Source organism: Antechinus flavipes, chromosome 6, assembly GCF_016432865.1.
Source record: "Antechinus flavipes isolate AdamAnt ecotype Samford, QLD, Australia chromosome 6, AdamAnt_v2, whole genome shotgun sequence".
Taxonomy (NCBI): Eukaryota; Metazoa; Chordata; class Mammalia; order Dasyuromorphia; family Dasyuridae; genus Antechinus; species Antechinus flavipes.
Window position 1 is genome coordinate 150,757,684 of NC_067403.1, and position 17,310 is coordinate 150,774,993.

At 34.5% G+C, this 17,310-nt stretch overlaps 1 protein-coding gene across 1 annotated transcript; it reads right to left on the reverse strand.

Moving 5' to 3' along the window:
* Window positions 1-1,105: 1,105 nt before the first annotated feature.
* On the reverse strand, window positions 1,106-14,708 carry LOC127541247 (alcohol dehydrogenase 1-like). Its single transcript, XM_051966487.1, has 9 exons — window positions 14,670-14,708; window positions 12,938-13,039; window positions 10,430-10,568; window positions 8,485-8,572; window positions 8,168-8,387; window positions 7,707-7,967; window positions 5,645-5,780; window positions 4,554-4,692; window positions 1,106-1,254 (listed from the first exon to the last, which is right to left on the reverse strand). The coding sequence occupies exons 1-9, from the start codon at window positions 14,706-14,708 to the stop codon at window positions 1,230-1,232; spliced, it is 1,149 nt and encodes a 382-aa protein (XP_051822447.1). The 3' UTR covers window positions 1,106-1,229.
* Window positions 14,709-17,310: the final 2,602 nt, after the last annotated feature.

The following is a 17,310-nucleotide window of genomic DNA, read 5'->3' on the forward strand; positions in this document are numbered from 1 at the left end:
GAAGGTAATAGACTCAATGATTTTACTTATTAGCTTGATGATACAAGTCTGACTTTGGGATATCCTTTTCAGCAGCTGATTGCTTTGCATTTATTTTGTACATATTTTGATTTACTTTTATCTGTCCATGTGGTAGGAAATGATATGTTTTTGTCTTTGTATTTCCAACACTTGGAATAAGACAGACTATTTTGTACTGATTTTGCATATTAAAAGTTGTTTCCTTTACTGGTTTTTCCTCCACTATTATTTGAGCTCATATGAACTTTACAATGATTATTTGTTTGTCCTAAAAATAATTAACTTATCATCATTTATGAAGTATCAAGGCACTATGATGGGTCCCTGAATGTTCACATCGTAAAAATGAGATAGTTTTGCTCTCAAGAGCAAATGTTCAACTTTGGGGTACAACCTAGTTAAAGATAAGGAAATATTGAAAACATGGAATAAGTGCACATTTTGAGAGCCAGTGTTAAGGAAGGAACGGGGGAATCTTGTACAAATGGTGAAATCCCATTCTCTGACAGACTGGGAAAAGGTGACAGCATACTTGAGCCCTAGATGGACAAATTGTCCCAGAAATTTTTTTGACAAGTGAGACTTTTTGAAATGCTAGCAGAGATATGTCATCTTCCCAGTAGTAACTGGTCTAGGTCTTTAAAGAAACTCCTCACGCTTGTGACAGGGGAAAGAGAAGTGAGGTGTCTGTTTCCTTCCCATAGAATAAGGAAAAAGATAGACCAGCCAGCTAAATTTTAGTAAAATTCTCAAAATCTGGATGGACAGGAAGTGTCATGGGGAAAGTGAGAACACAGGATTCTTGGCAGAAGGAAAACTTTGCTTTGGGCTTACAATTACTTTAGTCAAGGTCTGAAAATGCAAATGTAGTCATTATGATATAGCTCAGGGTTCACACTAATTTAAGAAAGGTCCTTAGTATTTCTAAATTGATAGAAACCTTTTTTTATAAGAGATTCAACTTGTAAAAAAAAACTCAGCTCCCATGTTTTTTCTTTTTTAAGTCATGAGTCAACTTTATATGCAGATTTAAAACAAACATCTTTTGAGAGCATAATATATAGAAGTTTATTTTATTTCCCACTGTTCTAGGAAGTACCAAATTTCCAACACTAGTCCACGATGTATATGAAGTCTCTAAGGAAGATGACATTCTAGCAAGAAGGATGTTTCTTTACATATTTATTCCCCTTTCATCCAGTAGGATCTCAGAACAACAGGACACATCGAATGCTGAAATAAAAAAATACAAAAACAATTATTTAGTCATATGTTTCCAGACATAGCCAATTCTGGTGTTTGTTTTCCTTGTCTATGCATTGTGATTATAAGGGCTATAATTTTCTTTTCTCTTCAATTGGGTGGAAAGGAGAGAAAATAAAAATCTTGTTAATAGATAAAAGTAAAATAAAATAAAAATTATATTGCAAAAGAATCCTTAAGTAGTCTGTACAATCCCTGTCTTCCATTTTCATTTCTGGCCTATCACAAACATATATTTTCACCTGAGGGGGAACAGCAAGTGAACTGAACTTAATTTTAACAAAGGAGGAAAGAATCAGAAGCCCCTTTGAACCTCTTTCCTCTGATCTGGATTCTCTGCACAGATCAATAATATATCACAGAACTTTCTAGTATGCATGTTGTATTGAAAAGCATTTCTAATACACAGAGAGGTCTCAGAATAGATTAACATTTCAAGGAGAATGTTATTGGTCCAAGGAGTCAAACATTGTCTAATAAAGTCTGAGAATCTTAAAGGTAGAACCGACATAGTGCTTCTCTTATCCACAGAGTTTCTAATGTTTGCCCTTCCCAGCGTAGTGATGCTCCTGGGTTACTGTCAGTGAGTACCCTCTCTACACAGTTTTCCTTGTAATAAAGGGCCCATATTTTCTAGCTAACTTGGTCTAAAGGCATTAGTTGTAACTGGGGACCAGAGGAGCCAGACATGGTATTGTGGAAAGTGATCTAGACTGAAAGTCTAAAGACTTGGCTTTTGGATTGCTTACAGAATCTCTATGGGTCCCAGTTTCATCATTGCTTAATATTAACAACTGCCATTTACATTAAAGTTTTCAAAGCATTTTTTTTATTCTATGAAGTAAATAAAATTTGTATTCTTCCCATTTTATTGATGATGAAATTGAGACCAGAGACATTATAATGACTTATGCAAATCACATAACCACGAAGTATTTAAGCCAGGATTTGAACCAAATGTTCTGTTTTTCAGTGCAATGCTTTTTCTACTACAACCCACTGGCTACTTTGCATTAAAAAAAAAAATTAGACTACATGATATTAGAGTTTGAAATAGTAAGATTCCAATTAGTCCATAAGAGACAGTATGATACAGTGGGTTGAGGGCAGATCTTGGAGTCAGAAAGAGCTGGGTTCAAATCATCATCTCTAAGCAGATAATTCTCAGATCTACTTCTCCAGTTCTATTCTCTCTTCCCACTTCCAGTTTTGAATCTCCAATTAATTGCCTACTGGATGCTTCAAATTGGATATTCTGAGCATTTTAACACATTCTAAACTGAAGTCATTATTTTCCTTCCAAATTCTTCCCTCTTCCTAAATCCCCTCTTTTGGGTGAGGGTATCATCCTTCCAGTTACCCAGGATTGTTCATGTGGGTATCATTCTTGACTCCTCTCACTCCACTAATCTCCTCCATCCAGCCTGTTGCCAAGTCCTATTAGTTCTGTTTTTATGATATTTCTTTTATATTACCCCTTCTCTGATTTTACACTATAGGTCCTCATTACCTCATGCTTGAACTATTGCAATAGCCTGCTGGTTGGACTGCCTTCATCAAATTTTTTTTCTCACAATAGCCCTTTCTCCCTTCAGCTATCCAAGTGGTCTTCATAAAATGCAGTTCTGACCATCTCATCTCCCTAGTCAATAAACTCTTAATAGTTTTCTTTTATCCCAGAATCTAAAATAAAATCCTGTGGCATTTAAAGCATTTTCTGTCTTGCTAGTATTCTTATACTGTGCTTCTTCCCATTTACTTTCTAGTTCCACAACTGGCTTCTTTGCTCTTCCTCTTACAAGATCTTCTATCTTCTAATGCTATGAATTTTTACTGATTGTTCCCCAACCCTGGAGTTCTCTCTCCTTATCTCTGCCTCTGGGCTTTCCTGGCTCCCTTCAAGTTAAAATTTCCAGCTAACACTTCACCGCCTGAAAGAAGTCTTTCTGGGACCCCCTTATTGTTAATGCCTTCCATTTGAGATCAGGGTGATTGTATGTTGTTATCCTCAATATATCAAGAACTCATTGATAGCTTTAAGTCTTTAACTAATGCCTTGAACTCATTCTTGCAGTGTGATCATTGGCAAGCCAATTAATTAATCTCTCAGTGTTCTAAGCAACATGTTAAGATTATAAGTTATGGATAAATCACTAAACTGTATGCATGTGTCACACCAGGGATTCCTTGCAATGATGAGTTCACTAGTCCTGGAGGGAAAAAAATTGCTTCAACTGATTTTGGTAAACATACATAGCCCACAGAAATATTTTTCACAAATATGTTGAGTCCCTTAGACTGTATATGATTTTCAAAAAAGAGTTCCCAAGATAGGGCAATAGTTCTTTCCAAAAGGTAAAATATGTTTTTTTTTAAAATAGAAATGTAAACTACTATTTTATTTTCTTATATTTGGGGACTTCCTTATAAAAAGCCCCATCTACTTTATTTGACTATAAGTACTTTTCATAGTTTGACTCTACTCTATATTTCCAATCATATTTGTCACCACTATACTCCAGGTATCCCATAATCCAATTAAATTTAACTCCTCATTTCCCGAGTACAGTAGACTTTTTGCTTTTTAAAAAAAAAATTTTTTTCCTCTGCCTGGGATACATTCCATCTTACTTCTACTTGATGTCCTGCCTATCTTTTATCCATCTAAGCATGAATGAAAAAGTCCCAGCACATTTCACAAAAGAGAAAACTAAAACTCTCCTTTGAATATGAACCCAGGGAATGCAGGCAGGAATCAGGATTCACTTTTCTATCAAATCCATCCTCTTGCTTAATGCATAAGTTTATTTACATTACTCCTCTTGTCAAAAATCTTTGACTCACTATTACCTAAAGAATAAAATTCACAGTTCTCTGCTTGGCATTTAAGACCTTATGTTCACATCTTGCAAATCATTTCAATATTAACAATATTAGAAATTTAAAGGGTATGCTTAATTTTATTTTTCTTTTTATTTGCTCATATGATCTTTTCAAGAACCTGCTGATATAGATCAGATAAGTATTATTATGCCCACTTTTTATTTTAAGTAGTGAAATTGAGATACAGAGAGATGAAAGAATAAGCTTTGCTACTTCATACTGCTAAGGAGTAGTGAAATTAGTAGTGGATGATTGCCTGATTCCTTCCTCAGGGTCACTTTCTCCATCCATTTCTAACTCATTTAGGATCTTATGAAAAGGGATTCCTCATTTTCACTGTGATTTCTTTTTTCAAGTAAATGTCAGACACCAAACAAAGGCCTTACCACTTTCCCGATCGGAGGAGTTCAAATCCTTTATTGATTTCGACAAAAGGCAATTTATGGGTTATCACTGAGTCCACATCAATTTTCTTCTTCATGTAATCATCCACTAATACAGGAATACAGTCTCTGGTTTTATACTCTATGAAGAAAAAAAAAGAATACTAGCACTTGAACTTATATAAGGCTAACGAATCAAGTAAATGTCAGTATATCATAGAAGTAATGAACAGAGAAATAGCCATTGACAGTAGTGTTAGAGTCTTTTTCCTACTTTCTTTTCCAGACAACAAAAGAAGTTGATTGATTGGAAATAACTAATGGATTCCGAATGCAAATCAAAACATAATATTTTCACTTTCTTTTGTGTGTATATGTGTGTGTGTTTCTTTTTTGTTCTGTTTTCAGATACTTCTTGCAAATTTTCAGTTCTTCTAAGATGGTATGATCTAAGAAGAGGTGTGTTTACTATTCTTCTGGCCTATAATCTGATTTGTGAGTGGGTACAGTACCACTGATTTGGTAGTAAGGGGGGCCCCACTACACTGTGGCTACATATGTAAATATTTATAAATATTACATAAAAATGTAATAATACCCATTAGGGAGGTGCCCACAAATGTTTAGTAATTAAATCTTCAAAAAAAAAGTGCATAGGATACAATTTAAATTTAATCTGCATATTTAACATTTTATCCATCACTTTCTTAAGCCCAGATAATAAACAAAACAATGGTAAGTACTGTTTTATAACATTTGTCAATTTCACAGGTATAAAAGCATGCACTGAAAATTTAAGAATCAGCTTTTGTGAGCTGGCTTGAGCTGGTTCCAGCACACCCTAACCTTAGAAAGGGGACAGAAATACTTTCTGTATGGGCTTTCTCTGTATCATTTCCTAGTACAAACTGATACATAATAGATGCTTAATAAATACTTATTATTTCATTAATCTAATGATTAACTAACTTCATTCCTCTCTTTATTTAAAAAAATGTTAGTTGTTATACATGGATATTTCAGTGTTTCTGGAAAATTCAAATGGATTTGTTAGAGTTCAAATATCTGTTTATTTCAAAATTTTTTTTTCCTACCTCCTAACAAGGACCCTCTGAGGACCCGGCCAGACAGTAGCAACAATGGATCAAAAGAGAGTTGGGATTTTGCTGGTGGTACTCCTATAATAACACAGACACCATAGCTCATGTTGCAGGACTCTAGTGCAGCAATCTAGAATTAAGAATATAATTGTGAGTCTTTCAGTCACATCTCTGATCACATAGAGTTTCATTGTGAAGCTTACTACCATGAGAGTCAGTAGAATTAATGTTTAGTCATTTTCATTTGAGCCACATGAGTTAGATTGGGTCACAAACTTCTGTTTCTTGATTTGTTCATGTCAAATGAAGTGGTTTATTTTGGATCATCCCTCGTCATCTTCCTTGTCTTTGCCTGTGTTTTCCTCCTCATTTCAATTATTTTAAAGAAAATATATCTTTATAGAATTAGAGCAGGTCTTCATTTTTCTGCATCCTAATTTGCTTGAGGCACATGATAGAATGTTTATTATAGTTTATGTCTCTCAGGTCTATTCTCTCTAATTCTTTCTTCTACTTCTTTTTCTCTACTACTTTTTTCATTTGCCTACTCTGTTTTCTTCTGTGTCTCACATCTTTTTATTTATATTCCCATCCTTTTAGTATTCCTTTCTTCTTTTTTTGTTACATTTCTTGCTCTTGAGAGAATCAGGAAGAGAGGAAAAGAGAAACCATGGAGACTTGAAGAGAGAAAAAAAATGATGGATCCAGAAATAGAGAGAAAACCATGAAAGAACACAATAAAGCAGGAGAGACAGACAGATACAGAGAGACAGAGACACAGAATGACATGTGGAGAGAGACAGAGACAGAAAGAGAGAAAAAGAAGGAAGGGAGGGAAAGAGAGGAGAGACAGGGAGAGAGAAATTTTTATTATAAATGGTTTTCAGCATGTCTAGTTTGCCTTCCATTGATTGGAGGGATTTAAAGCTGGTGAGACTAAGATGTTAACTCTCTTTTCCAATATCTTTTTATCTACACACTTTTCAGTAACTCTCATATATTTTGGCTGAATTAGATGTCATGAAATAAACTGGTGAGAAGGAAAGGCAGGTTCTTCGCTTATTCTCTTTTTGACTCTGACTCCAAGAAGTGGTCTTGGTGGTATTTGTTTCTATTCTATGTTATTTACTCTCATTTTCAGGTGCTGAAGATGATCCTCATGGACCTGAGAGTGAGTCATGATAACCTTGGAGCCAGAAGTACAGGTTGGTACAGAAACTTTGAGAAGCTAGGGTATCAGAGACTCCAACTTTAGGGAGGTTTTGAACTTAGAACTGGAATTATAATTTCTGAGAACTGAACTAAACTATGAAACTAATCCGCTTGCCCTCCCCACAGAGTCAAGTAGTGCAGGGGGAAAGAATATTTGTAAAACCATGCACTGACAATTTAAGAATCAGCTTTTGTGAGCTGGCTTGAGCTGGTCCAGCACATCCTCATCTCTAGAAAGGGAATAGAAATAATTTTTGTATTGGCTTTCTCTGTACCTGTTCCTAGTAAATACCTGGTACATAAATAGATGCTTAATAAATGCTTATTATTTCATTAATCTATTGATTGACTTTATTCCTCCCTTGTATTTTAAAAAAAGTTAGCTGCAAATATATATATATATATATATATATATATATATATATATATATATATATATAAACGTTAGCTGCTATATCTATATATCTCAGTGTTTTTGGAAAATTCAAAAGGATTTGTTTGTGAGGGGCATGGAGGAAAAAGCTAGAGATATCTATTCTTTTTCCTTTTGAGCTACCTCTCTGCCACATGTGGGAGACAGCCCTTTCTACATGTAGGGGTTCATCTGGAATTGGTCTCCTTATATTTATTTGTGTGTATTAAAATGTTATATCACTAGGTACAAAGTGTGATTACAATGATTTAAAAACTTTCCATTCTACCAAACATTCAAAGTAAGGTATCTTCCCATGTTTGTAATTTATCTTCTTAATTTTAAAAACTTTTTGGTAAAATTAAATTAGTTGATTACATGGCTATTTGTTGACCTAAAACATATTTTCCCCTGTGCCTGGAGTTAACATACCATGGTGTCAGTAGTCCCAATAGCCTCAAAGGTAAAGTCAGCACCAAGACCAGTCATTTCCATTATCACCTGCTGGATGGGCTTCTTAAAGTTTCGAGGATTAAGACAATCAGTAACCCCAAAAGCTTTTGCCTTCTCAAATTTTCCTTCATTGATGTCAATACCAATGATCCTGGAAGCACCAGCTGCTTTGCATGCCATAACAACTGCAGAGCCAACACCTCCAAGCCCAAAGACAACACAGGTAGAACCAGGAGTCACCTGCACATGAAGAACACAAACTCCTAGTGAGACTTTAGGGCTGAATAAACCTGCACCATCAAAATAGGAAAAATGTTCTGCAAAGTCTGCCTGAGTCTTTACAAGGCTACTTGCATGACCATTTTGGTTGATTTAGTCATATCTTGGCATTCATTAGGAGAAATCATTTTTTTCTGAACTTCCCATCAACACATGCTCACCTCTGCAGCATTAACAGCAGCTCCATAGCCTGTGGGGAATCCACAGGCTAATATACAGACATTCTCCAAGGGTACATCATCATCAATTTTTACTACTGAAATCTCATGCATCACGGTGTATTCAGTGAATGTGCTTGTTCCAAAAATAGTATACACTTTCCTCCCTCTACATGTAAATCTGCTGGTACCATCAAGCATCAGTCCAACTGGAGAAAACATACTAGTTCATGGAGACAGACAAAAATCCACACAAAGATGAATAAATCTGTCAGCCCTGGATAAAAATGTAAGCAAAATCATTGAAGTAAGGCACTTACTCTTCCTTCAGGCAACAGTTGCCCTTCTCATGTAAGCAGGAATCACATTCTCTGCACTGGGGCAGAGCACTTAATATGACTTTATCTCCTAAGGGAGGAAAACAGAAGAAAATAGCCCTTACTCTGGATGGAGAGAAAAAGTGAATAGCATCAAAATAAAATGTGAGGATAATTCATCAAGTTGTATATATTGGATTAAAAAAACTCACAAAATTCAAATGAAACCTTATCAGATAATTAGCATTCATAATGAAATGTTCTTTGCTAGGAAGAAGCAATTATTTTCTTGATCTGGGCTATGCAAATGATTACATGAATGTAAGAGAAGATGTTGGTCTTCTGAACATCAATTTCCTGGCACTTTAGTCCTTTCAAAGCCATTAGATGCTCACAAATGATAACAATGCTTGTAACTTAGACTCCCTGGGAAAAATTTGAGCTAGAGGCTAATAGCTTTGGGCACTCTCTTTTCTGCTACTTGCTAATAAATTTGAAAAAAAAAACCCTATACATACCAGATGTTTACTGTTCTATGCAATCCCTTTTTTTTGTTCTTATACATGTTATCAACATATTTGTGTTTATTGAGATTGCTAAATTTAAAATAAAAAAGAAAAGTAAAAAAACCCTGAGATCTTGTAAGCTATCTGGTTGTATCTTTTACGTTATTCAGTTCTGAGTCCTTTGATTGTCTTTTCATAAAATCATCCTTAGGCTTTCATTCTCTAATCTTCCGACTTTCCTGATCAACTGGCTTATTTCCTGCTAAACATGACAAGACCTCATCCATCTTTTACATCTTTTGTACATCTTTTCATACATGTTTTGTAAAAGATTTCTTTAAATTATCTCCTTAAACTATCCTTCTTTACCTTTCCTTTCTTTCACAAACTCAAGGGTTGTTTATATTTCTTGACCTCCACTTCTCCCTATCACTTATTTTTTAACCCTTTGCAATTTGGCTCCCCATCTCATCACTCACTTGAACCTGATTTCCCCTGTATTTCTCTTTTACTAGCCAAATCAAATGGTCTGTTCTTAAACCTCATCTTTCTTGATGTTTCTGCAGCATTTAATGCTACTAACCAGTGTTTCTTTCTAAATACTGTAATTCCTCTTCTCTTGAGAAGGATCATTTTAAGAGCAAAACCATTCTTCAATCTGATGGATTTAGTAAGAACTTGGTGTTGCCTGCTAGTCAGAGACCAACTCTCTCCTCTGGTAAATTTATGAATGAAAAACGCCCCCTTACTTAAGTCTTAAAGGTAGTTTCAGAAACTGGATTTGAACTCAGGTTTTACTGACTCCAAATCTAGCACCCTATTTATCCACTGGATCACCTAGCTACTTTTACATGTTTCCTAACTGTCCACAAGCTAGCCAAGGGATCCAGAAGATGGAATTACAGAAGCATTCTCCCCACTTTATAATAAAATCAACTGCCTCTGTTTCCTCCATTATTCATTGACACAATCACAAACAGACTGTTCTTTTCCTCACTTTAATTACAGGGACAAGTAAGTGGCTCAGTGCATAGAGTCAGGAGGACCTGAATTCAAAATTGGGCTCAGACACTTATCACTCCCTAGCTATGTGACCCTGGGCAAGCCACTTAACTCCAGTTGCCTCAGAAAAGAGAGAGAGAGAGAGAGAGAGAGAGAGAGAGAGAGAGAGAGAGAGAGAGAGAGAGAAATTACATTCTGCTAGGTACTATTCAAGAAAAAAAAAGGAGTGTAAGACCAAAGTTTAGACAGAAGCCCATTTATAAGCTAATAGAGAGGAGTTAGTAAACTAATAATCTTCTCTCTAAGTCTCTACCAGAGCTGACTTATAATGGACTTGTACTTCAAATTTTCCTTCCTTTTTTGTAGAGAATTTGATTGTTTTAGAGGGGTGGAAAGGAGAAGCTTCTGACATCAAACACCATTTTGGGTTTCATACTCACCTGGTTTCACAGTGCTCACACCTTCTCCAATGCTTTCTACTATTCCAGCTCCTTCATGTCCCAAAATTGCAGGTAAATGTAATGGAACTGATCCATCTAGCATGTGGTTATCTGAACCGCAGATCCCTGAAGCTATAACCTACATGACAATTAAATGATATAAAATACTGCAGAATATTTTCTTCCTATATTTTTGGAGGTTTACTGAAACCTACCACAGTGCATACTTGTATAATATAATAAAAAAAAAAAAAAACAACAACTTGTAACAACACTTGTTTAAAGTTTAAAGTTTCTTATGTAGAATCTTTTTTCTTATTCTTTGTTATCAGAATGTTTGTTTGTAAAACTGGGTAGTCTGGGGCAGCGAGGTGGCTCACTTATTCTCAGATGGTTGTTTTCTACCTTGGTTGAGGTATGAGCAAGAGGTTGGGAAAGCATGTGATTCTAAAGAGAATAAAAAAACTGCTATTTGAAAATTCCATATATTCTTTTCTAGTTCTGGTGAATTTCCTGTGTTTTCTTCAGCTCATTCAATGACTCTTACAGTTTGATCAGATAGAGCTGATTTAATGCATATTATGGCTAATAAAACAGGTTATATATTACACCCCAATGTTGTTGTTGTTGAGTCATATCTGTCTGTTTTTTACCCCCTTTGGGGTTTTCTTGGCAAAGACCCTGGAGTGATTTACTGTTTTCTTCTTGAGTTCATTTTACAGATGTGAAAACTGAGGTAAACAGGGTTAAATAACATGCTTAGGATCACACAGTGAGTGTCTGTGATTGGATTTGAATCCAGGTCTTCCTGACTCTGGACTTGGTGTTCTAATTGCTCCACCATCAGCTACCCTGCTTGATCTTATAGTAGGTGCTTAATAAATGCTTGTTAAGTGACTGATAGTACAAACCATTCTGTGTGTTTGCAGTGGCAAAAATACAGCTAATGGGATCCCACTAATATGCTTTCCTTTATTGTCAGCCACAGCATACAACTGGGAGGCAAACAGAATTAGTCTAATTTCTTTTTCATGAAAATTCCTTCAATACCTAAAATCAGCTCTGCTCTCATTTACCCCCCAATTTTTTCTTCTCTAGTTTAAATATCTCCGAACTCTTCCATTGATCCTCATATGACATGAACTCAAGGGCTTTTACAATGCTGATTCTCCTTTTCTGTTACTATTCAAGTTAGCAGTGCCATTCCTGAAGTGGGGCATCAAAACTGATCATATCATTCCAAATATTATCAGACCAGGAAAGAATACTTCATTTCCATCATCATGAATACTCTTTATCTCTTATTGTTTAATACTGAATTAGATTTTTCAACTACTATCACATTGTTTGAATCATTTTGAGCTTGAAGTCCATCGAACCCTCTAGATCATTTTTTTCTTTTTTTCCATTTATTTATTTTAAAACAAATAAAAAATAGGAATAGAAACAGAAAAAAAAAACAACCTTATTATGTATACAGCAGAATATATGAGAGGATTCAAACAGACTTCAGGATGGTGAAACTCCCTCTGCCAATGCAGATTAATACCTTTCCCAGAATTTATAGTCTTAGATAGTTGCCTAGAACACAGATAAATGATTTACTCAGAGTCACAGAGTCAAATTGTGTTAGAAATTAGACTTGAATCTGGTCTTTCTGTCTTCAAGACCAGCTCTCTCTCCAGCTATCTCTTATGAGAAAGTAGCAAATTTTATGAATAGAAGCCTTGACCTTGTCTGTTCTTCAATTGTCTTTCAGTTGTGTCTAACTCTTTCTGAATGCATTTGGGTTTTTTTTGACCGAGATGATGAACTGGTTTACGATTCTTTTTACAGATGAGGAATCTGAGGCAAAAAGGATTGAATGATTTGCCCAGAGTCACACAACTATCAAGTGTGTGAGGCCAGATTTGAAATCAGGAAGATGTCTTCCTAAGTCCAGGTTGGTGCTCTATTCACTGTGCAACCCAGTTGCCCTTGGAAACTAATAACTAGAAAAAAATGCTTTATAAGTATAGATATTCAGACTTTTGTCTCACCCATTTGGGGGAAATGAAGATAGATATTATCCTCTTTTTTCTTGTCTTTATCCATGTTGTATCTTCCTATTAGAGTAAAAGCTCCTTGAGGGCAGAGCGTTTTTTATATTCCCTAGTGCTTCCTACATAGAAACGCTTAATAACATTTCTTGATTTGAATGGAATTGCATATAATACCTCTTTAGGTAGTGCCCTTCAAAATGGCCCTGGGCTTCATGGTGTGCATATGGTGGGGATATGACTCCTACTTGGCTGAAAGAATAGGAACCCAACCCTGTTTAATGATAAAGATTTAAGAAGGTTGGTTGCAGAGATAGAGAGGCGGTCTAAAGAGACAGAAGTCTTCTTGAACTTTTGAATGATGGAAAAAATACATATAGAAGATTAAAACCTCTACATCCATTTCCTGAAACAGGAATTCCTATTAAGTTTATAATTATTAGGAGATAATCATAAATACCAACTTTACCTTAATTCGAACCTCTCCAGCCTTTGGTGGATCAACTTCCACTTCCTCAATAGACAAGGGAGCATTACTTGACCAGGCAATGGCTGCCCTGCATTTGATAACCTGTCAAATTAATAAAATAGGACATAATTCTTATAAAAGCTGAAATTATGTTGGCATTTCTTTTACTAAAGGCATGCTGTCTGTCTCTTGCTATTTTTTCAAACTGGAAATGGTTTTCTAATTTTTTTGGGGGACAAATATAAAAATAAAGTTCTGAAGGAAAGAAACAAGTAGTTATGAAGTTACATAGTAATGTGTCAAATATTGTGCTAAGTATTTTTTACAAATAATCTCTCATTTGATCCTCACAACAACCCTGGAGGTAGATACAGTTATTATCCTTAGTTTACAGATGAGAATACTGAGACAGACAGAGGGTAGCATGATTTGAATTCAGATCTTCCTGACTCCAGGTCCAGCATTCTATTCACTACACCACTGAATACCAGTATATCATGAAAGTAGCCAAATTACAACATTTAGAACATGGATTCCTTTCCACAGTTGTTGGTTGATGGATTTTATTCACATTAATGGTTTTTCAGTTGTGTCCTTCATTCATTTACACATTTTTTTATGCATCGGAAAGAGTAATAAGATCTACAATCTGAAGATGTAACTTCACACCCTAGTTCCTCCATGTGTAAATTAGATCACCTTGAACAAGTGGCTCATCTCTTCATTCCTTTCCTTGGCTAAGTGTTCAAGGGAGGAGAATTGAGAACCAAGAGTCTAGACTTTTGCAGGATGATTACTAGTTCTTACCCCATTCCAAAATTGAGAAGAAAAAAAATTCACCACCATAGTACAATCATAAAAATATAGGTGTTATCTTTCAATTAGGAAAAGTAATCCCCTAAAAATATTCTGAATTTTATATACCCTTCCTTTTAGCCAGGGTTAGGACCATTTGTGATACTTTCTTCTCTTATGGTCTCATTTTCTTATAACCATAAGAATCATTTCCAAGCTTATTATTACCAAACTTTCTTTTGTCTAATAAATGTCTTACTGACCCTTTAATAATTTCTAGGGAAGTTTTTTGAGAGGGACTGAAACTATAATTTTATCATTGTAGACAACTCTTACATTAGAAATTTCTTCCAGTAATGCAGATCAACCACTCTCCTGCTATAGAATTAGAACTGGAAGGCACATTTAGAAGTCACTTAATCCAATTCTTCATTTTGCAGATTGAGAAAGTGAGATCCAAAGTCACGAAGGTAGTAACAGAGACAGGATTTGACACCAGGTTACTTTAATTGCAAACCTAACACTCTATCTGCTCTACCTTGCCTAAAGTTCTGAAAAATTAGGTGACTTATCCTTGGATGAACTACTAATATGTATGATAGGACTTGAAACCAGATCTTTCTGACTATAGACCTAGCCCTCTAACTCATGACATCAATGCAAACTAGAGATGATTAGATTTCAAAATATCATTCAAACAATTTATCAAATGGTTTCTTTAAGTAGCAAGAGCTCTTATTGTAATAAAATACACATTTTATAATAACAACTAAAAATGATCAGGAATACATCAATATATTAACAAGTCATTCTTCCATATACAAGAAACATAATATAATTTTATATTATAAAGTTCTCCAGTTAATGAGATATTTCTGTCACCTTTTCTATACAACTGAAATATGACAATACTTACAATAGAAATATGTCTACTTACTTTACCAGTGGTTTCCCCACCAAATTTGGCTTGCTTCATCTTTCTGCCTGAGATGTACCAGAGAAAAACAGGAATCTATCTGTCTTGCTGAGAAGAAACCTTTCAGTGTTTTTATAGTTCCTTGATGTATTGCGTAATTATATGCTTATTAAAAGATTAAGAAAATCAAGAGACAAGATGAGAGATGAATGAAAGGAATGCTAGAGGAGGCACACAGAAGTTAGAAGAGAGGAGAAGAAGAGAGGAGGACATGTTAGGGATTTTTTAGCTTGAAGATTAGGAGGGAATTTAAGGAAGAAGCTAATGAAGAGAGAAAAAGAAAATGAGGAAAGATTTTGTAGATGAAAAGATAGAGAGATTATTGGAAAGAACACTGGTTCTGAAGTTAGAAGAACTTGGTTTAAATTCCACTTCTGGTACTCATTAGTTGTGTGACTCCAGGAAAGTCAACTCAAACATGCCTCAGTTTCCCTTTCAGTAAAATAAGAGGGTTGAGTTAGTCTTGGTGGTCTCTTGTAGTTCTAGATCTATGATAAAATACGATATGATAGTATATAAAATATATGTATTATGTAAGATATATAAGAGAGATAAAATTAATATAATGGGAAAGGAAAATAAATAAATAGAAAAACATTTATTAAAAACTATATGCCAAACCTCATAATTATTGCTGGTGACAGAATTACAAATGCTGTCCCTGCTCTCAAGGAATTTAGATTTTTAAAAAAATATACATTTTGGGGGGTATTTTTTGTTTTTGCATAATCTTCTTTCCACCCCATATCTCTTATCTTCCCCTTCCCAGAGAAACAAAGACTTATAACAAAGACTTTTTTTAAAAATAGGGAAAGAGAAAAAAAATCAGTAAAATCCATCATTTTATTAAAAAAATAAGGTGTTATGTGAAACATTTCATGCCCATGGATCTTCATGTCTGAGCAGAGGTCAGCTGTCTCCTTCAAACTTTTCTTTGAAGCCAAGTTTTCTCATCATTATTTTGTTTTATTTGTTCTATGTTTATTTTTTCCATTTACAATGTTGTAGCCATTGTGTATATTTTTTTCCTTGACTTCACTTCATTTTGCACTTGTTAGTGTAAGTTCATGCTTTTTTCTATTCATCTATTCATCATGTCTTATGTTACATACCATATTTATTTAGTCATTTCCCAGTCATATTTTTTTATTTCTGGCCCAAAAGAATGTTGCTATAATTATTTGTGTATGAGTGTGGAGTCTCTCTTTTTGTTTGTGACCTTTTTGTTTGTGATATATGCTTAGCTATGGAATCTCTAGGTCAAATGGTATGGATATTTAGCCAGTTTATTTGGATTATTACAAACTACCTTCCAAAATGTTTTTTTTTTTTTTTTTATCAATTCACAGTTCCACCAAAAATGTTTTTGCATGTGCCTGTCTTTTGATAACCCTCTAACACTGACTATTACTGTTTTCTTGTCTTTTTTTTTTTTTTTTTGTCAATTTGTTGGTGTGAGGTAAAACCTCAGAACTATTTTAATATGTATTTCAGCATTTTTTTCTTTCATAAGGTTGCTAATACTTTTTAGTATTTTTGAAAACTGTTCATATTTTTTATGACCCTTATTTGGGAATAGCCTTTGACCTTATGTATTTCAGTATATGTGTGTATTCAAATCTTATAAATGTTATTTGATGAGAGGTTTTTTTTTTCCCCAGTAGGCTGATTTCCATCTTATCTATAATTTATTAATTTGTATAAAACTGTTCAATTTCATGAAATCAAAACTGTTTTATCTTTTATAATTGGTTTTGTCCCTTCTTTAGTTAAGAACTCACCTCCTACTCTTGTCTAGGGTATATGGTCTGCTTTTCTTCTATTTTTTAAAAAGCCTATTCAGCTCACCTAACCCTTGTGAATCTTGTGAAATGTGATATAATATGTTATTCTGAAACTGATTTCTGCCAGACTATTTCCAGTTTTCCCAACAATCCTTAGCAAATAAGAACTTTTTTTCTTAGACAATTTATATTTTTTTGTGTTTATTGAACATTGAATCATTGAATTTAATGACTTCTAATTTTTCCTTTAATCTATTTAAGCAATTTACTTTTTTTTTCTTTTTAAACCGGCATTGTTTTGTAATGTAGTTTGCTCTCTGGAAGTGCTTTTCTCCCTTCATTTAATTATTTTATAATTTCCTTTGACAGTCTAGGTTATTTGTTTTTTTTTTTTTTTTGTTTTTTTTTTTTGTTTTTTTGTTTTGTTTTGTTTTGTTTTTTCCAAATGAATTTTGTTTTTTGTAAATTAATGTTGGCAGTATTGCCATTTTTATCATATTATGTATAAAAGATATTGTGTGTAGCCTGAAACTTTGTGTGAACTATTTGTTTTGAAGCCTAAATTTCAGACTTACTGGTGCTATTTTGGTTTGAGAAGTCAACGGGATAGAGTGTGAATAGAGTTGTAGGGGAATAGATTGACACACCATTTCCAGAAAGATGGGCAGAAAAGATTTGGTTAAGGTTCCCAAACTGGAAAGTAAAGTGGGATTTGAGGATGTAAATGTAAGATGGTAGGGGAGTAGAGAGGAAAGAGAAACATGGCTGGAACTTGCTGGAAATACTGTATCAGAGGAGGCAGTTGGTGTGTGTGTGTG